Here is a 27031-nt window from a genome sequence, read left to right on the forward strand (position 1 = left end):
TAAGAAAAATTTTCTAACCAGGTCCTTCCCCTTTAAGTGTAAGTGTCAATGGGAAAAATTATTCCAATGTAGAAAAAATGTACAATATTCTCTACAGAAAAAATGCAGGCACTCCACCCGTTCCTCCAAATCTCTCTTTCTTGCAAGGCTGTCTGGTCAGAGGTTTTGGGAGATAGCTTTTAGGGAGGCCTGCATTTGCCCAACTATTGCTTTATCTGTGGATAGAATTATGAAGGGTTAAAGGTCATTGCAATGGGATGAGACAACTCAAATGTTTAGGTTGTGAGTATCTCAACTTTCGAGAGAAATTGGGGACTTTCTGTTGTGGAAATAGAATAATGATGGATATATGGAGAGTAGTTGAATCTCTGGCAGTACTGCTGAGATTCTGGAATCCTAAAATTCTCAGTTTGGAGGGAAAAAGAACCATGGTAATAAATAGTGTTTGTTTTAACCTTCTTGTGTTTCTCTTCTCACCTCCCTACTTTATTCTTGTGGAACTTGACAGATACACATGTTCAGCATTCATTATACACAAGTCCCCAGAGGAGATCTTGGCAGCTGAGGGCTTACTTATTCTTGAAAGAATTAAAATGGAAATTAAGAAACTGTTTCAGCAGAGTCTTAAGGATATAAGGATGGAGTGCTGGGACTGGGGTTTGTGTTTAGCACTTTACAAGAAGGTTCCTTAATAGAAATCCCTAAGGCACAGCAGAATCACACCATTCCTGGCCAGGAATTGCAATAGCAGACACAATACTGTCACTTCAACCAAACTTCTCCTTCTCCTTCTCCTTCTCCTTCTCCTTCTCCTTCTCCTTCTCCTTCTCCTTCTCCTTCTCCTTCTCCTTCTCCTTCTCCCTTCTCCTTCTCCTTCTCCTTCTCCTTCTCCTTCTCCTTCTCCTTCTCCTTCTCCTTCTCCTTCTCCTTCTCCTTCTCCTTCTCCTTCTCCTTCTCCTTCTCCTTCTCCTTCTCCTTCTTCTCCTTCTCCTTCTCCTTCTCCTTCTCCTTCTCCTTCTCCTTCTCCTTCTTCTCCTTCTCCTTCCTTCCTTTCTTCCTTCCTTTCCTCCCTCCTTCCCTCCTTCCCTTCTTTTCCCCCAGCTCTCTCCCTCCTTCCCTTCCTCCCTCCCTCTCTCCCTCCCTCTGCCAACTCCACACACCTGCCTCTCTCTCTACTCTTTTCTCATTCTCTTTTGTTTTCCCCATTTTTTTTCTATCCTGTTTCCTTTAATTTCTTTTTAAACGGCTTAGAGGCAAAGAGAGTTATACTATCAGATCATTCATGTTGTTCTTTTCCAAACTCACAGCCCTACCATTACTATTTGACTACAATAGGTTATTAATGCTATTTTAGTGCTAGTGAAACTTCCTGAGCTGACACACTGTTCTGACATGTCTCTCACAGTGCATGGACTCTCTAAGACATATTACCTCTCATTTTAAAGATATTTTACAGGTTTGGGATTTTTTCGTAGGGAAGATTGTAAAGAATGACATGTAAAAGTGAGGCTGAAGTCCCTCATTATCATCAAACAGATCTCAGTATGATTTGTTTATAGAAAAGGGTGTTGTCCGCAGTGAGATCACTTTCAGAAAGCTATGTTGTGCTTCCTTGAACAAGAAGTTCATATAAAGCAGAGACATGGTTGGCTTTCTGGGCTGAAAACACACATTGTTGGGTCATGTCCAGCCTCTCACACACCAGCACCCTCAGGTCCTTCTCCCCAGGGCTGCTCTTGATCTGTTCATCCCCAGCCTGGATTGATACCGGGGGTTGCCCCAACCCAGGTGGAGCACCAGCACTTGGTCTTATCAAACCTCATGAGATTCCCATGGGCCCACTGCTCCAGCTTGTCCAGGTCCCTCTGGATGGCATCCCATCCTTCAGGTGTGTCAACTGCACCACTCAGCTTGGTGTCATCTGCAAATTTGCATACTCAGAGATTTCTAATCCCACTAATTATGGGCCTTTGATGTGATAATAGTGTAAGGCTATTAAAAATGAAAAATGGTTCATATGTACAGTCAGAGAGCAGTTTTCTTGATCTCTCTCACAAAAAAATAATATTTGATGTGGAAACCAGTGAGTAAAGTATTACAGAATGGGAATTATTATGCATCCCTATTCAAGGATTATAATTTTATGACAAAGAGGTCATCTCTAACAAAACTAATTTTCTTCCATGGAGTTACAGTTTGGTTGATATGGTAACTACCTCAATAAAGTACATTTGTTCTTTGATAAAGTACATTTTTTCTTAGGCATTGTTACTACATATTGAATAGAATTTTCATTAAAAAGTAACACTCTGCAATGGATTAAGAGCTGACTGATCACATGTAGCAGGTGTCAGTGGAAAGTCATAATTCCCAGTGAAACTGTAAAGGGATACATAGCACTTCTGGTGTTATTAAAAATTTCCATGAACTACATGGACATGGGCATAAATGCAAAATCTTTGCTGATAAAAATTGTGGATAAAGGAAAGGATTGATAGAATTTTATATAAAGTTGCAGACAAGGAAGAAGTTTTAAACAATATGTATTTAAAAGTAACTTCAAGTTTGTACAGTTTTGAATGACATGACCAGAGGGGACATAACAAGGAGCAGAGGCTGAAAGCTCAGGTCAGTCAGTTGTATCTTCTCTTCTGCAAATCTCTAAATGTTTATAAATTAGCAGATTTTGTGCATAAAATTTTTATAAATTTTTTTATAAATGTTTATAAATTGCAGTGTAGATTTTGTTACTCTCCCTGCCATTTGCTCATTGCTGCAAATCCTCTGAGCATCACAAGTATGTGCTCAAAGTTTGGCCTGAAAGTAGCAGAAAGAACAGGCATAAACAGAGTTTGACATTCAAATGTTCACCTGTATCAGGAATCTCACAGAAAATCTCCGCAGGAGAAGGAAAATTCTGTGTTTTCTTCCCTAAGAATGTATCCCTGGGTGTAGCAATGAGACCTGGTGGCTGGTTGGGGATGATGGATATGTTTTCAGTCCTTCACTCTGCTCCTCTGGACACACACAGCTGTGCTGTTAAATGGGGTGGTAAAGCACCAACTTCATTTGTGCCTCCCTGAATTATTTTGTAGCTGGAAAGTGAATAATTGCAACAATTTTCTTTCCCGTGTGGACTATTTATGCTTGTGCCTTAGATGCAGGTAGGAAGGGAGGAGCCAAAAGAAACACAGGACATTTGTAAAATAAAAGCCAACGTGAGGCCACAGTTCTTCAGAGCTGGAAGAAAAGGACAATATTGTTAACTTTAGCCTTTCTATTTTCTGTGGTAAGAGACTTCTGCTCCAAGGCCAAGCTCATGAGTTTGCAGTATAGTCCTGGTTCCATAATGTGAGCTAAAACCAGGAAGATTTTGCTAGCTCATGCTGCTAGGAAGCCACAGTTCTTTCTGATTTGAGCTGGTGGAGGGTGTGTAATATGCCTGTATGTTTGCGCAGCGCACGCCTGCCCACATGTTTATACCCGGGGGAATGGCTTGAAGTTGTGTCAGGGGAAGCTTATCTTGGATATTAGGAAAATGTTCTTCACCCAAGATGTATTTGGGCCCTGGAACAGGCTCCCTAGGGCAGTGGCAACGGTACCAAGCATCACAGAGTTCAACAAGCATTTGGACAACACTCTCAGGCACATGGTGGGATTCTTTGGGTGGTCCTGTGCAGGGCAAGGAGTTGGCCTTGATGGACTTGATGGTCTTGAAGGTCTTTTCTAACCTTAGTGATCCTTGTGGGCCCCTTCCAACTCCACATGTTCTATGATTCTATGCTATTAAAGATTGGAACAATAATTCATATATCTATAATTCAGACTTTGCCTCCTTATAACATAAAGATGTACACTGCTGTGCCAGAGATATTTTATTCTTCCATGGGTATCTCTCAGGAGTCCTGGCCAGAGAGGTGAATGACATTTTTGTGATTTTATTCATGTCTTCCATTTGTTTACTCTTTATTTGGTGATTTTTTCAAGAAGTTTTTATTTCTTATATTACGTATTTTATTCCATAGCCATATTTATTCCAGACTAAGACTGGGGCTCAGAAATGATTTTTACTGCACTGACTCAGTGCCTGTAACCAAAACAGAATTAGTTGTTAGAAAAGCCAAACTTTGAAGGATCAGTATAACATCTGCCTGGGGCATATGACACTTCTAATCAAAGCTTAGTTTTGAACAGGAATAGAGGTAATCTAACTTTGGCTCTCACAAGTCTTGATGGTTTCAAAAAAAACTCAACTTTTAAAGTTCATCTGGTGGAGGAGATCTTCTCTTTTGTGCTGGGAAGTTATGGATACTTCCCCTCTGATGGAGGGGAAACTGCCACATGGTTTCACATGCCTAAAATAAAGACGTAAGTGGGTTTGAGAGAAGTATTCTGGCTTTCAAACCAACAGGCATCATGAGGCAAAAGAGACTTCTGGCTGAAGTTTACGTGAAATGACCCTGTGCATCAGTCAGTGTTGGTTCCTGGTGTGGTAGGAAAAAAAAAAATAAATTGGCTACTCTGAATTTTATCTATAGAAACAACGGATAATACACACTTGCATGAGTAAACAGTGCCTACTCTCCCCACTGATGCAGCAAAGGGGTGGCTGGATGTACCTGACTGCTTTTACTGCTGCATTGGCTGTTTGAGCTTCTGGCAATGGCTTTTAGGGCCCCCTTTCTCTCCGCTGAGATGTGAGTGCTTCATCTGCAACTGATAAACTGGACCAAAAATTCATTAGAACAACAAAGCAGAAAAAAATATTTCATTGCTAGGCTTAATCAAAGTTTGTGGAATATTGGATTTTTTTACAAGGAGACAGAAAGCAGAGGGAGAGATATAGTGCCTGCTGTCAATGCCCTCAGAGAAGTCTATTTTTTTCTCAGGATTTCAGATGTATCTTTACAAAAGATTTCAAGGCAGACCTTCTGTAGAAAATCTTCAGAGAGCCCTGTTAGACTCTGCCCCAATGATGAGGGTGTTGCCTGGACTTGGGTCACCTTCCTCTCCTGGTTCCCCATCCCTTAGGGAGCAGTTGGCTCTTGCAAGCACAACAATTAATAACACCTAAGAAATAACATACTAAGCACCAGGTGGAAAGGATAGAAAATACCATCTGTATCAAGAGGAGTATTGCAACTGCAGAGGATGTGTGTGTTACCGTGGGTGCGACTGGGCAAATGAAGAGGGGGGCTGTGTTCACCTGGTTGTCCTTTAAATCAAAGGACAACCTTTTGTTTAAAGGGTAAGAAGTCAGGGGTCCAATTTTATCATAGAATCATAGAATGGTTTGGGTTGGAAGGAAGGGACCTTAAGGATCATCTTGTTCCAACTCCCTGCTATGGGTAGGGACATCTTCCATCAGACCAGTGTGCTTAAAGCCCCATCCCACCTGGCCTTGGACAATTCCAGGGATGGGGCAACTGCAGCTTCTCTGGGCAACCTGTGCCAGGGCCTCACCATCCTCACAGTAAAAGATTTGTTCCTAATATCTAACCTAAATCTCTACTCTTTTAGTCCAAAATCATTCCCCCCTTTCCTATCAATGTCTGCCCATGTGAAAGGTCCCTGTCCCTCCTTTTGTAAGCTCCCCCTTATGTACTGAAAAGTGCTATAAGATCTCCCTGGAGCCTTCCCTTCTCCAGGCTGAACCTCAGCTCTCAACCTGTCTTCACAGGAAAGATGTTCCTGTCCTTGGATCATCTTTGTGGCCTCCTCTGGACCCACTCTAATAAGTCCAATATATATATTTATATATAAATAATATAATATTTGTATACTTTTATATATATTGATACATTGTTGTTATTGTTGTTATTCCAATATATATGGTCTTATGGTATAGAAAAGATTTTATATTCTCTTTAAACTGATTCCCTGAACTACCTGTTCCCATTGTTTACAATTACCTATTGACCTGGGAAAACAAAACATAAATAAAAGTGATTTCAAAGGTATGGCAGGAAAGAGGTGGATAGACAGTTCTCTGTGGAAAAGTATTTGACCGTGATTGTGTTGACACTAATCAGGAGCATGAGAAATGACTGACAAAAGCTGGGTATTTTCATGACTTTGAGACATGTGTATTGGGTGAATATTTTTCAACATTTCAGTCATATTTAATTCTTTCTTCTTTAACAACCTCAAGGACCAGATATGTGGTCCTGGAGGAATGTTAATATGAGAATCACACATAACACAGTAAGATATAAGACAGTGTGCCTCACATTTTGTCCCTGGCACTCTCCTGTGGTGGGACCTTTGTGTGATTAAAGTCACTTCATTGTTCTGAGCTCTGGATTCCCTTTCCTTCACAGCATTTCAGGTTTGAGGTGTTTCTGTGTAGGAGCTGTCCTTTCTGAAAATTTTGGGCAGCATCCCAATGTCAACTGGGCCTTCATAACTTCCCTTCCAACCAAACTGGGAGTAGAGTGATGTTTTATATTTTCTTAACTTTTTCTGACTTTCATGCAGGAGAAAGATAAAAAAACAGAGAGTTGTCCTAGATAAGGGAAAGGCTCAGGTCATCTATTCTGCTTGTCTTCTTGTCTAGTCAGCCAGAAAAAAGTGGCTCGAACCCAGACACAGTATATTGGGTCTTTTGTCCATCATGCAGGCAGGGAATAGGAGAGAGGAAGGATATTTAGGATGTGCAGAGACTGAGGCAGAATTATTGCCGAGGGACCATGTGCAAGTGTTGAACAAAACCCAGAGGATCTGTTTTTGCTAGTTCTGTGGTTTCCAAAATTATGCCTTTCCTTGTGATAATTTTTTCCTGGTCCTTTTGATTTTCAGATGTCCTATGTCCAAATGTCCACGTGGAAGGAGATCGATTCAAACACACCAGTGGGGGGACTGATGAGATTCCAGGTAAACAGACAATCTCTTCTACTGTATCTCTGGGAACTGAAATAGTATAACTGTATGTTTCTGGTGAGTTTTAATGTCCATTTATTTTATCTGTGATTGTTGTGGGAAAGCCGAGCACAACGGATGATCCTCTGAAGAAATGCTTATGTGTAGATAGATAGATAGACAGATTTATATAGATATATAGATATAGGTATAAAAGAATCTTTTTCATGAGCACTGCTGAAAGATCAAGAGAAAAGCCAGTCTGGTGACATCTCTGCTTTTTATTTGGGAGCTCTGATATATCTTTTCAGCCAGTTGAAGGGCTCAATCTGTCAGATATATGCATGGACTGTTCCTCTTTTCCAGCCCCCCAAGACTGAGTTGTTGGCAGAGAAAACATGCCCATCAAGGATGTATTGGGAATATCTGTGACTGACCCAAGAACTTAAGTCACTGCAGTGGCTCTTCTGCAACTTGATTAGGAGTAGAAATGGTCAATGTTTGACAGCTTTGCTACTCGTAGTTTTTTCACTGGGGGATTTTTGCTGCCTGCACAGAATATCAGCTCCAATTGTGCTGTCTGTAGGCAACTTATTTTGGCTGCAGCATGATTACATCAAAGCCTGTGATAATGTTGGGTGGTAACATCTTTTCTGGTCATGAAGACCAAGCTCATAATCCCGAAACACCTATTTTGAACTGCTGTCTATTGATAGGTCTTGAATTAACCTGTCCTGACAGTCCTCCTGTCCTTGGGCTGGGCAAACTTCAGAGCTGTTCAACAATAACCCTACTGATTCTGAATGAACCTATTTCCAGTGGAAGTGCTGCTCAAAATCAGTAGAAGGATTGTGTCCCTTCTCAGATGATCATCTTCTATGTGATTCTTTTCAGAAGAATGGAGTTGGAAATGGTTGTCTGCATGTAGTTCGTGTTTATCTGAATTTTGAGTCAAGTGCTAATTAATAGACTTCATCTGACTTCAAAAATATATCTCCTGTTGAGCAATATAAAGGACAAGAATCCCAATTCAGACCTGTCACAAAGGTTTTGAGTAGAGTGAGGTGTAGATGCTTATATGCAGTAATATTTATATATCTCTGTGTGTGTATATATATACATACACACACAGAGTTAGGTTCTTTCATAATGTTTTTGAGTTATTTTTCCTTTTATCTTCAAATCCCACTTACCTCCTATAAAACAAGTCAATATTCAGCATTTTAACTTAAAAATGACTTTTCAGTCTTAGATCTGTATGTTAGTTCAGGTTGGAAGGGTCCCATGGAAATCATTTTGTCCAACTTCCTACTCAAAGCAGTGTCTTCCCTGAAGATAGGTCCACTTTGAAGTCAGATCAGGTGGTTCAGGACCTTGTATAGTTGAGTTTCGTGTATCTTCAAAGAGGGATAATCCACAGGTCCTCTGGACAACGTCTCCAATTCTGTCAATATCACACTGATTAATTTTTTTTCCTATAATAGGAATTTCCCTAAGTAGAATTTCATTTATTGCAACATATCTGGTTAGGCTGATAGCTTAGGACTGTCATTTATTTGACCTAAGGAACCTCTGTTCACTGTAAAGTGTAAATGTTCACCATACCATACAGTGGTTTAACAACAGGACAGTTACACTATTTGATTAAAAATGATTATTCCATCAGTACGGAGTATTTATAGAAGGCTCCTTATTGCTTCTACATGGTGAGAAAATTATTTTTTCTGTTCCTATTCCTGGTGGTTAGGAAAATATTTGCCTCTTCCCCGGAAAAAAACAGAATGGATATTCTGGATCTGCTAAGGGTTATGGTACTGCTGGAGATGGTTACTATAGGACCAAAATGCTGTTCCACTCCTTATGTGCTCCTTAATTACTCTGTAGCATTTTCTGAAGACTCTGGGTTCCTGGGTCCAATTCCAACAGAAAATCATTGCCTCCTTTTAGCTAAACTGGAAAATATGCAGCACTGAGGGGGAGGCTCTTCCTCTGCTACCCAGGTCCTCATATACACAAGGATTTGAAAGTAACACCTGTGCCTTGTGCTCCAGTTGGAACCAGAATTGATCTTTGCCCAGCAGGCTCCTATTTTTACAGTAGAAGCAAAAATAGAAGTTAAAACATAAAATGAGCTATAAAAGGAGAAACTTTGTGACATGGAGGGGAACAGTGGCGTGACTGAGGTTGAAGATGTATGGTAGTTCATTAGGTCAGAGCCTGAGAGCGGAGGTGAGGGTAGTGAGGGTGGCTCCATCCATAATCAAATAACTGCAACAATAAACCACATCTGATCTGGAGGAGAGCCAACACTTTAAACTGATATTTTCCTTTTAAATGACAGATGATTATTTTTCTTTAGACAAACAGGACTAGGTAAATCTCACCTATCTGAGCTCCAGCAAGCATTTGTTGAGTACTGTATTGAAAGTCACTGCTAAAGTGAAAAAGGGTAGAGATTAACAAATGTAAAGTGAGACAGAAACTGGCTGCCAGGGAGACAATTATGAAGTTTCTAGGAAAGGGAGTAACAAGTCAGAGGGCAGGTAGTGGTGAACTTCATCAGAGTCTAGTTTTAAGTCTAATCTCTCCTGTGAGTTTCCACTCTACAGATCAGGATCAAATATCCTTGAAGGAGGAACTGATTGGCCCCCAAACCAGGTAGTTTTTCCAATTGACTTGGGACTATTAGTCTAAAAGGCCTTTTATGGTAGGTATGGATCAATAACAGGACTATAAAATCATACTGTGGAAACTGATGGTGTTTCAGTAGATGTTTGTACATCACAGTGCTGTACAGTTGGGGAGAAGGCAAAGGTCATTATTGGCTGGGCAAAGTAGGGAAGAATTCATGAGACTGGACAGGCCTTTGGTTACAGTTTATCTAGAAAAGGGTCCTCCGATGCCTCCTTAGCTCAGGAAAGATGGATTTGGCCTTGAGGAGCTATTAGTGTGTTCAGGAGACAGAGACAGGTGAATAAAAATCTGGGTTTGGCTAATCTTGCAGTGTGCAGGTGGGAAGGGGAGATACTAATGCTTCTGTAAATAGCTCAGGGAACAGCAGGAGGGAGATAGGGGAATCACTCAAGCTAAAGGACAAAGGCAATAATAAGAAATAGCTATCAGCTATTTAAGAGACACATTCAAGGCATTAGAAGAAGATTTCAAACTGTCAGAGATATGAAGTACTGGGACTAGAGGTGAAGTTGTACTAATGGAGACAAATAAACAGCAGTGGATAGTCATGAGTCCTCTCGTAGCCAAGGTTTGTACTCTATGACTCTCTGGTATCAAGGCTTTTAAAGAAAAAATCACTAGCTGACAAGGCTTTTAAAGAAAAAATCACTAGCTGAGGCATTCTGGAAGGGCTGCTACAGTGAAATCAGACTGCATGAGGCAAGAATATATAGGCAGCTTTACTACTGATACAAATTTTGGCAGTGAAGTGAAACAGCATCTGCTTAACAGTACATAACATGAATTCAGAAAGTAATATTCCTAGATGAATTATCACACAGGGAATTTTGAAAGAAAGCAAGAAATCTTGGTTAGAATATCAGTATAAACACTATTTCTTTTCCATGAAATCTGATATTTTAAAGCAATGCTTAATGATGGTTTAAGAAAAGTTCTTAGAGCATTCTTGTGGGTGCTACATTTGTTTTTTATTGGGTGTTTTTTTTGTTTGTTTTTTTTTTTTAAGAGAAATGAAGACAAAAGAGGATTTAACTCATCTACCCTAAAGTATTCAATATAAAACCCCACTTATAATACTTAATATCTCATATTATGTGGAATTGTCATTTTCATTCCATCAGCATTTAACAGAGGATCGCGACCAGGCAGGAAAACACAATGATAACCTTTTGCACCCTGAAGATGTGCCCGCTGTGTATTTTTATGAACAGTAATATGGCATCAAAACAACACATGAAAGTTATTCAGAATGAATTATACTTCTTGAGGTTTTAGAACTTCCCATTTGAATGATTTGTATTTTAAACTAGACCTGCAGGACATGGGATTTGGTTGCAGAAATCTGGATGATCCCTAAAATTAAGAATGACCTGAGCTCTAGTCCTGAGCATTACTTACCAGAGGAGATAATACTCCTCAACAGATACTGACTGTTGCTTTCAGGGGGAATCTGCCACAGAAGTAAACAAAGTCTGCAGTGATTTCCACAGAGTTCTAGAAAAATAAACCCTGGAGAGGGACAATTCCAATCACTACATAGCATTATCCATCCCACACTGGATAGTGTTAATGGGGTAAGGGAGGAACATGAAAGCCCTGATTTTAACTCCTAAGTAGTCACACAGGCTTTGTGTGTGAAGAACAGCAGAAATTGCTTTATGGGTTGTACCACAGATTGACCTCAGCCTCCAACTCTCTTCCCCATCTCTGAAACCTCCATGTGCAAATGAGCAAAATGCCAAAATGTTTATGAACTCTATGTTTTTCTGTAACTCTGTAAAGGGTGTTGGGGCATTTTATGATGAAGGCACTGGCTGTAAAACTAGTACCCTCCAATTATAGACTGCAGTGGCTGTGTTTAACTGTCAGTGTGTCTCCAGTATCCTGTGGTTTGCAGCACGGGCTTCACATTCCAGAAATGCTGGAGACTCACTAGCTAATTACAACATCCCTGGGACTATTTATATTTGCCCACTAAAACACGTGGTAGTATAGAAAACTGGAGTGTTCAGGCTGCTGAACCCGCAGAATGAGCACATCAGACCACTGTCCTCCTGGGGAAAAAAAAGGTGCATTTGTGGTGCCTGTATGACAGGCACTTTACCCTGTCTTTGCACTTGGCAGTCACCTTGGGAAGCCCCAGAGAGGCCAGTGGATAGTCCATGAATAGCTGCAGAGATTTGTAACATATCCCTGTCTTTGGACAGTGGATGCACAGACACAGTGGTCACCAGCAAAGGCTGCACATGTGCAGTGATGGTGGAGCTGGTTATTCGTGCAGACACCAGCCACTCTCCTCTCCATCCTTGGAGTTAGACACACACAGGCAGGACTGGAAGCAGCTGTGACATTTATGGGAGGTGAGGCTGAAGGATAAAGTTTGGCTATGCCATGGCACAGTAACTTGCTCTCGCGTTTTTCAGTGACCCATCACTAGGCAATTATAATGGGATAGGACTCATGGCTTCTTATTTCCTCCTCCCCCCACACTTGCTTTAGGAAGTCCCTCAGATAATTTGAAACTGGGCTGAGATGAATTTGAAACTGGGTTCCTGAGATACATCTGGGTGTAGCTGCTGTATCTTGTAAGAAGCAAATAGGGAAAGCAGTAGCTGACCTCTACCTCTAGTCACAACAGTTATTTGAGTCTCCTGTGAGCTGGAGAAAATGGCTGGACTTGTGCTGTGAGGTGGATTTGTCCTCTGGGCTGGAAGATGCAGTGCAGGTGACCGTATCAAGTACCTTTTGGTTTGTATTTTGGGATCTGATGTACAAGTCTTATGAAAAGCAGCTGAGGGAGCTGGAGTTGTTTAGCCTGGAGAAAAGGAGGCTCAGGAGGGACCTTATTGCTCTCTACAAATACCTGAGAGGAGGTTGTAGCGAGGTGGGTGTCAGTCTCTCATTCCAGATAACAAGTGACAGGGCTAGAGGAAATGGGCCTCAAGTTATGCAAGGGGAAGTTTAGTTTGGATATCAGGGAAAATGTGTCCACTGAAAGGATGGCCAGGCATTGGAACAGGCTGCCCAGGGAACTGGTGGAATCACCATCCCTGGAAGGATTTTAAAGACATGTAGATGTAGCACCTGGGGAACAGGGTTTAGTGATGAACCTGGCAGTGTTGGATTAATGTTTGGACTTGATGATCTTAGAGATCTTTTCCAGCCTTAAGTATTCTGTGATTCTATGATTCTACTGTACAATAGTTAGTCTCAACACTATAACCTAGATCACTCCACTTAAAAGGTCTTTGAAGTTTTTCAGAGCTTGACAAATGGTTCACTGGTGTTCAAGGACATGTTAATACCCAGTAACACCAAGAAAAACAGTTTAAACAGGCAAATAATTACCAATAAGTCATCTGTGACTTCTAAGCATAGCCACTGTAGTCCTGTGGGTTGTCTCTAACATGTGCATTAGATGTGCACTGGGGTATGTCCAGTGTCCAGATTCCCCAGTTATCCAGCATGGAGACCCTGGTTTCTTTTGGGCTTGTGTGCCAAGGAATTTTCTTTCTATAGCAAGTAAAGAACTGGGGAATGAAATTGTACAGTCAACCCAAGAGGGAGTGGGGAGTCACCAAAGTGTACATCTGGATTAGGAGCCTGGAAATACTAGAGCATCCTGCAAAGTGTGCATAGCCATGCTGTCACCAATAGAGCTGCGGTTTGTTCTCTGATTTAAAAAAACCATGTTTTAAGTGAATCCTTTTCTTAACATGGTCAGAGAGGTAGCTATTACCTGAGATCGTGAATCTCAGTGGACTTCTGACACTGTGAATGACCTAGGCATCAGGTCTGTGCTGGAGCAGGCAATCTGGCTGAGCTGCTCAAAGGCATCAGGAAATATGGAGAATGAATGCTGAAATTACTTAAAAAGGTGCTACTGAAGGAAGTAAACTGGTAACAGCTGAGCAGTCCCTGTGAAAGGCTTTCCCTGGTCTGAGTGTCAGCAGTGACAAATTCTGACTTCTGCATTCACACGAAAAGTTTAACAAGGGTTAACCCTGCACAGGAATGTGCACATGAATTATTCAGATCTACCTGCACATTAAACAAAATAAAAATAAATCTGTCCCTAAAAGCCTTTTTTTTTTTTAACAAACAGTATTTACTTTCTCCAAGAAGTTACACAAGCCAAGTCTTTTTCTTATTCCAGTGTATTTAAAGTTGATGAAAAGAAAATAATCTAAATTTTGACTGTTCATAGCACAAGAGTCAACCAGTCCTTTGGCTATAAAAAGACTAATAGATTGTCTATCCATGAGATACTTTCAGGTATTTCTTAGTCCAAATAATTTAGCTTAATTCTACTTTAGAAACCATTCAATGGATTTTTCATCAGTGTAAGCTTTTGATGATGGTACACATGATGAGAAGAAGGAATATATAGAATCTTAATAAACTGTTCCCAATGCTTAGAGTTAAATTAGTCTGTCTGATATGAATGCGCTCTGATGAGAGCTGTGGCCAGGTTTTGGGATACTGGTAGGTCTTATCTGTTTTGTACTGATTGACTGACATAAGCAACCACTAAAGTTTTATAAAGAGCAGTCCCTACACGCTTTCCTAATAGGCCTTGTTCATCACACCTAAACTTAATGGGAATATTTTTATTTTCATGAATAGCTTATTGGTGCAGTTTTCCCATAGCCCAGACAGCATGACAAGGAGAATCTAGCAGGTCTTAGTAAGAAGTTTTTCCTCAAATATCTTTTCTTACACTAAAAATAATACTAGTTCCTTGTTTGAGCAAGAAGTAAGAATTGTTGCTAGTTATACTGACTTCATCAGTCCTTCCACTCTGGGCTCCTAAACACTTACCTGCTGTCATTTGTCTCAGCTATATGTGTACTGTCCTCTTGGGTGTTACCAATAAAACCTATATTCAAAGAGGTGTGGAGTCCTACCCTTCCCAAGGCTATTTCAATGTGCCCTTTTGTGGCTTTCTGGAGGAACACAGAGCACTTTGACACCTGAGGAACTCAAAAGAGGCCTTTAAAATAAAGGAACTAGTTAAAACCAGAACCTAATAAAAACAGTCCTGGTAAATTTGGCTAGTGCAAGCCTATCTGGCATGCAAGGATATCAAAGGAATAATGAACTCCTGTTTAATCTTGTAAATCACTGGAGCAGGAAAGGAGCTGAAAGAAGGCTCATGGCACCAAGCCAAGTGTCCATCACTGAGAAAATGGAGATGACTTCAACACACACAAAAAAAAGACTTTCAATAATGAGGGGAAGAGTTCTGTGTCAAAACCAGCTTTCAGTGTCGTTCAATATGCCACTTGCAACTGCTCAAAAACTGAGAGGCAAAAGAGTAAAAGAGAACAAGGGGACTGATGCAGATAAACAGAACAATGCATCACATAAAGTGGTGTGTTATTAACATGAGATCAGGTGTTGAAAGGTGCTACCTCAGACACATGAATTTACTTCCTGTTTTTACAGCAGTCTGGGGGATAGATTACAACAGCCTTTATACCAGGTGTGACGGCTAGAAATGTGTATTTACTTACTTGCTTCCATTTTTTTCTTTTCTCTCATACTGTATCTTTGGTCATATTATCTTACTGGTTTATGTCCATTTTATCTTTCCTGAAAGGCCATCTTTCCTTTCCTGTGCAAGGGTACCAAGTGCTGTATTTGTCCCATCTGTTTTCAGCTGAAGCTTTAGACTGATGGTTCTGAAACAGTGGCCCCATACTTCACTCCAGTGGCTGCCTGCTCACCTGCCTCACTGCCTCTGGAAGCTTGCTCCTTTTTGAAGTATAACTCTATTATATATCTCAAATAAGGTTTCTGCTCCTCATAATCCCAAATGTTGACTGGTGCTTGAGCTGAGATCAACCTCTTTTTGTGGTCTGTGTGGGACTCTTGTGGTTTGCTTCTTTGCTGGGGCCAAGGAAAAGTTTAAATTGTGTCTTCCAGTGTCGTGAGCAGAGAAAGCAAACTAGGCCAACAGCCTAAATGATGGTATCATGGACTGGGGGTAAATCTGATTTATAATTTTTATAAAATTGAGACTGTCTAAAATAAGATGCTCTAAGCCACCTTATTGAATGAGACCTAGAAGATAATAACAAATGCTGGAAGATACTCCTTCATGTTGGTGTAAGACCTGTCCCATGTGCTTTAGCAAGGCCTCATTATTAGCTTAAGCTCTTAGCTACTCTCCTTACTGAAATCTGGGGATCTGGTGAGAAGAAAGGTCAACATGAAGTGCTACTTAAATCCCAGCTGTAACATCAGTGGACACAAAGGGTAACTGATTAATGGTAAGAATCTCTTTAAAACACTCTTGAGGTCTTTAATCTATAGGCTTTGGAAAGTTTTTTAGTTCCAAAATTCCCTTGCAAGCTTCTTGTAAAATTTAGGAAACTAATTTTTTTTAATGACTTGTACAACCCCTTTAGCCCCCACTTCACTGCTTCATGCAGGGCTTGTGGGCAGCCAATAAATCTCTGGTTTGTTCCTCCAGAGGTTCATTTCTTAATGCTTTGGGTATAAGTCAGATAACCACTGATGGCTGATGGTGATGAATCAAACTGCTGGGAGTGCTGAATATGGGGTGAATTATCCATGCAAAAATAAGCTGCTCCTTCTTCTTTCTGTCTTTGCTGGAGAGTTGGAATACAGTGGAATAAACAGTCCAAGAAGACAGAACTCTTATCTTTTGTAAGTCTTTGGAAATTATTTCTTCTGACAGCCAGAGAGAGTTGGAAAAAACTTATTCCAGCCAGCTACTTTCTTTCAAATTCTTTTTTTACAAACATTTGCAATGAGACAGGTCTAAACAGTACCTGAGCTGCAAGACTCATCTACCTGGACTTGTGCAAAGCATTTGACACTACACTGCATGATATACTTGTGTCTAAATTGGAGCAACATGGATTTAACAGATGGATTTGGATAAGGAATTGGCTGGATGGTTGCACTCAAATCATTGTGGTCAATGGCTTGATGTCCAAGTGGAAACCAGTGGCGAGTGATGTCCCTCCGGGGTTGGTATTGGGACAGATGCTGTTTGACATTTTTTTTGTGACTCAGACAGTGGGATTGAGTGCAGCCTCAGCACTTTTGCCGACCACACCAAGCTATGGGGTGCAGCTGACACGGTGGAGGGAAGGGATGGCACCCAGAAGGACCTTGACTTGAGAAGTGGGCCTTTGTGAACATCAGAAAGGCCAACAAGGCCAAGTACAAGGTGCTGCATGTGAGTCAGAGCAACTCCAAGATCAAATACAGGCTGGGTAGAGAATGTATTGAGAACAGCCCTGAGAAGAAGGACTTGGGTTTGCGGGTGGATGAGAAGCTCAACATGTCTGGGCAATGTGCACTTGCAGGCCAGAAAGCCAACCACATCCTGGGCTGCATCCAAAGCAGTGTGGACAGCAGGCCAAGGGAGGTGATTCTGCTCCTCTTCTCTGCCCCTGTGAGACCACACCTGGAGTGCTGTATCCAACTCTGGGTTCCCCAACATAAAAAGGACATGGAGCTTTTGGAGAAAGTCCAGTGGAAACCACAAAGATGATCAGAGGGCTGAAGCACCTCTCCTATGGAGACAGGTTGAGAGACTGGGGATGTTTGCACCTCACCCCCTCCAAAATACTACTTCCTGTTGCCAAGTGCAACTATGGTTGGGGCAATGATTTACTGGTATGGATGTGGGTAATTTTGTTGTGGTAGAAGAGCCTTGGAAATGAACACTTCAGTGAGCTCTCAAAAATATTCCTAAAATCTGATACTCTCTCAGCTCTTGACATGATTTCCTTTCCTGTGGAGGAAGAAATGTCAGGAACTGCAAAAATACTGTAGCAGATGATGGCTACCATAACAATAACAGCAACACATGATGAATAAAGTAGTAGGTCTCTCCTTTAGGATTTGGACACTTTTACTTCTATCCCAGCCCTGAATTGAGACACATCTTGCCTGTCCAGAAATAGCTGTTTTCAGCCTAGAGCACTGTGGAAGATAAGGACACCAAATGTTTAGATACAAATGTTTAGAAGAAAAATAACCCTCATCTACACTCTCATTTCACATAACTAATTTTCAGACATATCTCATTAAATACACTATGTAAGCTTAGAATATGGCATGTAATATTTTTTTCTCTGATTTTTAGAGTATAATTTAGCACAAAAAGTAACTAAGATAGGTAAGAAAAATTAGGGCTCTCTATAGTGGTGATAACCTTGCAGACCATACTGGAGGAATTAAAAGGGACATTGAGGATCTAGTGAGCATATGGGCTCTTCTTTGTGGACACAGGCAATCCATAGAAGCTTAACTTTCAAGACTGTAGAAATATTAGGCAAGAAAATTGACAAGATCATGTATTTGCTGAAAGACTCCCAAGTGATATTGTTTCCATAGGAATTTATACACTTCTCTGGTCTACAATAAAGTTTATTACCATTGGCTATCCTCTAGTAAAAGTAACGTGCTATTTTATCACAGTCTATAGAGACTGCTGTTTTCAGAAGTCTCAGAGAACCAGTAGATTATCACAACCTCCCTGATCTTGTCTGTTTGTGATCCCTCATCAATGCATTAACAAGGTTGATAATTCAGCTGAGAGTCTGAGCAAGACCAAAGTAAGGAGCATTTCCTGAAAAAGCTACTTTGTTTGATATTAGTGCTTTTGTCTGGTAGTCTTCCATAATGAATATATTCTGGACACCACACTTGAGGCTGTGATGTCCAGTGCCTTTTCTGATTCCTTTCTCACCCGCTTTCCACACTCCTTTCCAGATTGTTGTCTCACCAAAACCTTTCACAATTAGAAGTAGTCCAGTGGTTCCCCCTGTGAGTGTTATCTTGGGATACTTGGGGATGCAAAGCAGGAGCCTTTTATCAGAAAACTTCTTTGGGCATAATAAGAAGTCACTGGCTCTGTCCTACTTTGAGAAGTCTTTCCAAATGTGCTCACTGCTGTGTTTTCTGGCTATTAAAACTTACCTTTGTTGCTTTGTTTTTCTGGGTTTGAGTGCTGTCTAAATTTTGTGAGTTTTTGCCCCTGAACACAGGACAGTCCGGAAATTCTCAACATCCACAACAGCTGCCACCACTCTGCCTGTATCAGATCCTTAATGGAGCCAGGCAGAAAACCATCTCATACTCGGGGCAGCCAAGCATGGCCCCTTTAGTCTGGTCTTCAGATAATTATCTTGCAACAAAGGTTATAGGACCACAGAACGAGTACAGAGCTGTTTGATCATCCTTTGGCCATGCTTTAGGGTGTTGCGTGCAGCATGGACATCTGTCCTGCTAAAGAGAATCTGGCTGCATATTACAGTTTGATGATGTATAAATTGTCCAGTGCCAAGTTTTGCCATCTTCTCCCTGTATCAGGAAGATCTGGGTGTGTTTTCTTATTCTGGAAAACAGGCTGCTTCCTGTAAGGGGGTTATAACTTATGGGTAACGAGACATTCGGCTGATTTGATCAGCAGAGCAGTGCATAAGAAATTACTTTTCTAGTCAAGTATGCTATTACAAATCTGAGCTTCTCTTTCAGCTCACTATTTTAGTTTTAATATGGACTAGGGTCTGCTGCTTTTCAGGAGATGTAATCATGTTAGAGGGTTTCAGTGGCCCCATATTGTTTCAGAAGTTCTAATGAAGTAAGATGCTTATGATCAAAGACAGTCTTATTAAATGCCATGTTTATGTCATTACTGATTAAACAGTTTATAAGCCAGTTGGGAAACCACACCTGTCCTGGTACACAAACCTTTTAAATCAAAGCAACTGAGAACAGGAAAGTCCCACCCTTTCACCCTGTGCTTGAGCAAGGTGCAATAGTAACCTTTGTCCATGAAAATTTAGGCAGGTGTGTTCTTTCCCATTTACTTGTAGACAGGACTGGGAAGTTATGTATGGGATCTCTTTCCATTTGTCACTGACAATGTGGTGCTTCCTTGGTGGTAGAAAAAAAAAGAACAGCCCCTGTTTTGACTGTAAGTCCAGCACGAAAATGCTATATGACACATTAAACTGTTTGGGGAAAGTCCTCAGTAAGCAACTTTCAATGCACTGTTAGTGGAAAAACACTGCCAGGGAAACATCCTGTTCAAGTGCTGGAGAAATGATTACAGCATTGTTTATTTTTTACATTATTATTGTGGTTCAAGGTTTAAATTCTGAAAGCTTCGTGCTGTCTCCCTCACAATCCCAGTTCCAGTCCTAAAGTCAAGGGAACATACTCCATCCAAATTGCTTCCAAGCACATGAAATAAACAAAATGCTAGTAGTAATAGTAGTACTAACAGTAGTAATACTACTAGTGGTGGTAACAGTAACAATGTACTTTCTTGTCCTTCAGCTGAAATAGTCTTAGAGATTACTTTAAGTCACAAATTCATTTTGGAGGTTTTCCTAGGTATTTTTTCCCAGTTCCACCTGGGCAATCTGGCTTGACTACTTTCTCAGCTCAAATAACAATATTTTGGGTTTGTTTGTTTCTTCTCTTGAAGAGATTTTGAAAATCATAGCTGATTAATCAAGCTGATAGCTGAATTTAAAAATCTGTGACTTTATTCAATCCTGATGGCAAATGAGAAAATATAAATATAAATTATGTGTGATTAGTTAACATTTTTGTCCTCTTCTGCTTCACTCATTGCACAAAATGGAGAGCATTCCCTACAAACAGAATATGTCTCACACAACTTCAGTACTCTGAGAATTCCTGACAGTATGAGCTCCCTTTCTGCTGAACAGAAGGAGTTAGGCCCTGCCTAGTAGGGGTTCAGCTGTCCTTAGATCAGAGACAGTTGTGATGAGTCGTCTTCTTAAAGACCCCTATATTTCTCTGCTGACTCAAAAGGGAACAGAAGAAACTTGCATACACCAGATGTCTCCTTTTCAGACAACTAAAACTGAGATGCATCTCATCCTTGACAGAGTTCTCAATTTTTTAGTGCATGGCCTGATGACAAGTTTTCTGTAATGCTACTGAAATCCTCCAACAACCAAAGTGTCCATTACCTCCAGGGGCTTTGGTTTGCAATGGAGTATCCAGCAGTGGAGGTTATCTCACCAGCTGTAGACCTTTACTAGGTGAGGTTTAGTGTGCAACTGGAGTATCCCAAGCTTTCTTTACGTCAAGGAAGAGAAAAATAAGCTTTTGACATCTGTTTTAGTATTAAATTAATCTTTCCCTAGAAGCACCTGTGCCAAACTGTATGAGAGACTCTGTTATCGTCCTGTCTAGAGAGCTGACATGTAGTCAGATGAACCCCATGTGAAGTGCTCTGTAACCAAAGAATCATAGCATGGTTTGGGTTGAAGGGGACCCCAAAGATCATCTAGTTCCAATCCCTCTGCTGTGGGCAGGGACACCTTTCACTAGATCAGGTTGCCCAAAGCCCCATTCTTCCTCTGAGCATAGTGGAGGCATTATCTAAATTTGACTCCGAGTAAATTGCTAGTGTGATTAAATCAGATCCTTTCACTGGTTTTGGGTGTGAACTCTGAGACATCTGAAGTCTTATCATTCAAATGGACCTACATGATATTTTTCAAAGAACAACCCTCATATGTAATTTAATGAAAAAATACATAAAGGAATTTGCAATTTGCCTATCCATAGCCTGAATGAGGAAAATCCTATTATGATTTAATTGTGTGCTTTATCAATCTTGAATGTAAATGAGATTAAGTTGTGAGCGTGACTTATTTTCATTACAGCAAGTTCTGTTTGCAAAATAGTTTGCTTATGCTTTATAGTGTTATTTAGGCTTTTGAAACTGTATTTTGAGAGGAAATCTCAGGGAATAAAAAAAAAAGAAGAGATGGATTGAATCTGACTCTTAACTCATTTCCATTGAAAAAACATGTTAATGTGCACGCCTTCGGAGTTGCTCATGATGTGAACATTTGCTTGAGTTGCCAGAGAAAATGGGAGCAACTTTGGGTCTGAGCTAATGATGGGAAGACTCAGCAAGATGTTCTTGTCTCACTGTATCTTGCTCTTGTGTATTTTTAGCAATAGGGATTCTCAAGCTCAGTGAGATGAGCAATACTTCACAGCTTGAGGCTTCTGGTGACCTGACATAATGATGTCACTTGGGCAGTATTTCAGGCTTCACCATCCACAGCTCATCTCCTGTGAATGGTTAACAATTTCCCTTCCCAGTCAGTGTGGTCTCTTTGTGGCAGCAACACTCAATTGCCTTCCTCACATTCCTGGGGTTGGGGCAGATGAGGGATATGTACTGCATGGCAGAATAAACTGTGGGATGGCTTATAGGGACAGGTCATACTGTGTTTTGTGATAGCCAGGAGGGAGCTTTCAAGTTCTAGTAGGGTCCATTTAGCATGATTTATAGCTGCAGTTGTGGCTGGTTGCAGTTTGTCAGAAAGGTGTATCACTGGAGTTGCTGCAGAGGTGATTATGAGGTGGAGCCATGAGGCCCTGGAGCATCCTAACTACTTTATTTGCCTTCCAGAATGTCCAGTAATAGCTGAAAATAGAGTGGACAGGAGGGAAAAGCTGTTGACAGCCAGGAAAGTTACTGTAATACTAAAGGCCTCAACTTGGCACCAGGCAACCATTTCTCTCTTTGCAAACAATTAAGATTATATTTCCACAGAGAAAACTATTTCTTGAGAAAAAAGTCCAGAAAATGAAGAAAGCTTTATATTTTATTTGCTGTCTGCTATCTTGATTAGCCTAGAGACTAACCTGTGCAGGGTTTTGCACCTATTTATTTATATTAATGTGAAGAATTATATAATTAGGTGGGTGCCTTTTTGTGTTCCAGCTGTTTTCAGCTTCTGCAGTGCCTTTTAGCCTGAAAGGCTTATGAGGGCAACTAAGAAATCCAAGACTCATCAGGCCTAAGTTCATCACACAAAAATATTTATCTACCCTAGAAAAGTTTCAAGAGCTCACCAACTGAACAAAGTTAAAAGAACTGCCATAGTTTAAAACCAATTTATCAAAATAAGTTACTCTTATGTCACCAGGTTTATGTACTGGAATTACAAAGACAGGAGTTAATGTGTGTTATCATTCATGTGTGAGGGGAAGACGAGTTTGGAATAGCCCAAATAAAAGAAAGTCATGTATTCTCTGTTTGGTTTCTCACAGCCTGCCTTTTACAGTGCCTTTGCCTGTAACTCCACAGTGTTTTTGGTTCTGGGAGTGGCTGTTCATTTGGATTTGAACCCTGTGGAGCCAATTTGGAGCTAAAAGTAGGAAGTTTGCATCCGCACAGTACTGCACCTCCAGGAACTGGATGCATTCCTGACCATGGCACCATTGCATTCCCACTGTCCCCAGCAGGGTGTAGCAGCTGGGACTTCATGTCCGAAAACCATGGGTTAGTTGTGGCTGGGATCATATTGATGCTGGAGCTGAGTAGACTCACTAGTGTGGTTTATGATTGAGCTAATAATATCTTGTTAGAACAAAGTCAGAAGCTTCAGACAAATATCTTCTGTCAAAATTAATAGCTCATAATAATGAGAGGTTGATTGGACTAAGTTATGTTAAAATGATATGAAAAACGTATGTAGTCAAGTTTCTTGGGCAAGTGGTTTTCGATAAAGACACAGACCTATTAGAATGGATCCAGAAGAGATCCATAGAAATGATGAGAATGCTGGAACACCTCTGCCATGAAGAAATTCTGAGTTGGGGATTCTTAGCCTGGAGAAGTGAAGGCTTGTGGAGGACCTTCTCATGGCTTTTCCCTGTATGAAAGGGTCTTGTAAGAAAGAGAGAGATACCTTTTATCAAGGTCTGTATTGACACAACAAGAGACTACAGTTTTAAACTGAAAGAAGGTAGATTTAGATTGGAGAGAAAGAATTAAATTTTACAATGAAGGTGCAGAAGCACTGGTACATATTGCCCAGAGAAGCTGTGCATGCCCCATCCTTTGGAGTGTCCAAGGACAGGTTGGATGGGGCTTTAAGCAACGTGGTCTAGTGGAAGGTGTCCTGTTCATGGCAGGGATATTGGCATTAGATGATCTTCGAAGGCTCCTTCCCACCCAAAACATTTTGTGCTTCTATGATTGTACAATTAAGTGTTTCATTCTGCACCTGTGTGTTTTTCTACATGAGGGTTAGTGAATTATACAGTATTTTCAGAATGTTGTGGCAATGCAAACATTAACTACTGATTTCTGGAGAACTCTGCCCCGGGCCTGTTACAGCTTGAGTTTATGCTTGGTTTTGAGTTTTGGACTAAGCAGATTAGACTATGTCAGAATTTTGTTATGGTTTTTCCCAACAAGAACAAACCTGGTTTCTGAAGTGCTGTTTGTGGTCTAAGATAACAACCTAAATACAGTTGAAGGCATGTTCCACTACCTGATCAATGTCTTGTATTCATACGTCTGTTACGGACAGGATTTGACCTGATGGATTCGTTCAGTGTGAAGCAGATTTTTGGAATGAAAGAAAACGGAATTCAGAGTGCTTATGTACGACTTGGAAGCTTTCCTGTTGTTCAGAAAACTGAGTGAGTAGCCTGTTTTTTTCACTTGATCTTCATTTTAACCTCTGCTTTGCACTATTTGGTTCCTCTAGCTTACCCTTGTAGGAGTTATCTGATGCCTACACATATATTGCTGCTTTGGAGCCTCTGCACCAACTATAGGCTCAATCCTGGTAGAGTATGAGTTAGGTTTGGTGTATCTCAATGATTCTGAGGAGCAATATCAAGAAATTCACTAAAGAACTTAGTGCTTAATAGCTTCTAAAAGGAATTTTTCGTGGTGCTCCCATTGGGATAGAAATTTGCTAAATACAAGAGGCCAGTTCCTCTTGTTGTTACCAGTTAGCTAATAGGGGTTTTGGCCTTGTAAAAGAATGAGCAATTTTTAATCCTGTGTCAATGTGGATTCAGTCCTCAGAGCTCCTTATGACCTAAGGCTGCCAGTTGTGTCATAGTCTATCACAACAGTTTCCCTTCAGGTTGTAACTTGAGCCCTGCTAACATCAGTCTTGAAAAGAGTGAGTGCATAATTTCACTGAGTAACCATGAGCCATAGATAGTATTGTCATCATTAACACTTTTGCAGTAAATTTCTCTGGGCTGGTTTGAACTTTAGCTTAAAAAATCAATAGTAATTCTTTGCCTTCTTATGGAGAAGGGCAGTTATTTTTTATTCTGTTTTTAGCTTTTTTTACTCATCTCACTGTATATTTCAATAAAAGGCCTGGGACTTACATTTTCTTGATTTCATAATATTTTTTTCGTCCTGGAGTCAGCCTGGATTGATTTGCTCTTTTCCTCTCCTCTTTCTCCATATAAACACACAGTTAAAAAAAAAAAAAGTAATAATATGATATACTGAAAGGAAAACTGTTTACTCCAAAGTCCATAAATGATATCAAGTCTAAGGGTAAGTAAACTCATGATCTGTGATCTGATTCTACCCAGCTAACTAAAGGCATCTTGGTCTTAATATATACATAACTGGTCTGTGTGTAGGTAGAAATAAACCTATTTCACTTGTCTCACAGCAATCTCTTGGTTCTGCGTGATACTATGACAAGTAGGACCAGTGCAATCGCTGGAGTATAAGCAGGAACTATTAAGTATGAGTTGATAATCTTCATATCAGGCAACTCAGTCACCACCGCTGTGATGTGATGTCTAATCCTAGTTTCCATAATTCAGCAGACAGAAATGGGGTGAATGAAAATTTGAAGAGCTGTGAAGCAAGTCTAACAGTGAGAAATTCAAGAAGTGCAGTACAGACAAGTAAAATTAAGAAGCGGTTAACAACTGAAGTGATTGTTCTCTGTAAGAACCTCTGGGAAATCAAAGTTTAGTAAAGGGTTTTTGGCTAAGGAGAGTGGTAGACTGAAAGTCCGTGGTTACTTGTTAATGGCATCAAAAAGCAGCAGGGAAGAAAGACCTACTTTTCATTATGAATGTAATTAACCACTTAAAAAAGTTATCACAGATTACAGAGAGTCGTCCGTTTGAATTTCTTTTTCAAATTAAGGGTTGAAGCACTTCGTTGTTGTTTCTATTGTTGTTTTCCCAGAAAGACTGAGGGAGTGAAGCCAGACCAACCAGCTATGACAGCTTTCCGTCTGCTCAGATTACACCCATTTATTTGTTGTTGCTGTTGTCTTTAAAACAAGTAGAATATTTTATTGTCCAGGACAATAAGAAGTAAAACATCCTTAATTAGTAGATTGAAATGACTAAGCTTCCTTCTGAATGATTCTGAAACATGGAATTAAAGAAAGACTTTTATGTTTTCGGCCTTTTGTATTGTAACTTCCACACTCCTCTGGTTTGGGAACAAACCCAAATGGATATAACACCATGGAAGGTGTTTGCATATTTAGTTCCTTTTAGCCTTTGTATGCCAGGACTCTGAGACACTGCATATAGAGTCATTGCTCACAGAAAATAAAATCTTGTAAAGCTGCACAAAACCCATAACTGGAATAATAAACCAAACAAAAACATCTGTCCTATCTCGCAGATAACCCCAAGCAATGTTTAGCAACCAATAGCAACATCTCATAATTAGATACAAAATCATTAACTGAGTAATATATGTAATTCACTTTATTATCTGCTTAAAGGATTTGTATCCTTCTGTATTAGCAACAGTACTTTTACAAAGTGCCAGCTTAGCTGTCTGGGAAATGTGCCTACTCATCTTCCAATCTGTAACCTAAAACTATGAACTTCTTCCTCTTTTTGGTGAGGCATCATCTGTGAGCAGGCAAATGCAACAGACAGAAGCTTGGATGCAGTCAATGACCTGATCACTGAGAGACAGGTCTCTGTAGCTGGCTGAGGGCTGGTCCCGAAATCTGGCTGGTGCTTCTCCCCACTCCTCGTGTAGCTGGGACTGTCCTACTGTTTGTTTACAGCTCCTCAGAGGATCTTCTGGCCAAAATTGTGCCTCAGATGTATGGTTTTGAGTGCTCAGGCTTGTTTCTCATTACTGTTGTGTTTAATGCCAAGATTTTGTCTCACTGTCTTGTTCTGTGTGTCTGAGTCCTGACTCCAGGGCCTTCCTCCTGGCCATGTCCATCCCTCAGTTTTCTCTTGCCTGCTCTGGTTCCAGCCTGACTTGATCATGATCTCGGCTATCTTGGCTACCACTTCACAGAACTACCTGATTCTTGGTCAAGCTTCTAGTCATGATCTGTTTACTCTTTATATTGGTGCATTGTTGTCTTCCCTGGTTTCTGAGTCTTGGGCGTATACCTTGGTGTGTTTTTCTGGAGTTTCTGTTTCCTGACATCAGCTTTGACTTCAGTCACCTGCCTTTGCCCTGGTCTCATCATCTGTCTCCTTCCCAGAGAAGAAATTGTCCAAAAAGCTACAGCAGCCTCCTACACTGAACAAAAAACCTGCTGAAAGCATTCTTGTTCCTTATTTCTTCCCAAACATATATTTCATACAAGGAACAGCAGAGACAACTCAGATTGTTCAGCCTAGAGGACAGAAAGCTCAGGGAGGGAGAATCTTATCCATGTGT

At 40.6% G+C, this 27031-nt stretch overlaps 1 protein-coding gene across 1 annotated transcript in view; it reads left to right on the forward strand.

Annotated features, from left to right (window-relative positions):
* The window catches only part of COL22A1 (collagen type XXII alpha 1 chain), a 195150-nt gene that overhangs the window by 35170 nt on the left and 132949 nt on the right, over nt 1-27031 (forward strand). Inside the window, exons 3-4 of the mRNA XM_018074383.2 lie at nt 6799-6873; nt 23922-24033. Of these exons, the coding sequence (XP_017929872.2) occupies nt 6799-6873; nt 23922-24033 (187 nt within the window). The remainder of the gene's footprint in view (nt 1-6798; nt 6874-23921; nt 24034-27031) is intronic.

The sequence above is a fragment of the Manacus vitellinus genome, unplaced genomic scaffold (assembly GCF_001715985.3).
Source record: "Manacus vitellinus isolate BGI_N305 unplaced genomic scaffold, ASM171598v3 scaffold_1_pilon, whole genome shotgun sequence".
Classification (NCBI taxonomy): domain Eukaryota; kingdom Metazoa; phylum Chordata; class Aves; order Passeriformes; family Pipridae; genus Manacus; species Manacus vitellinus.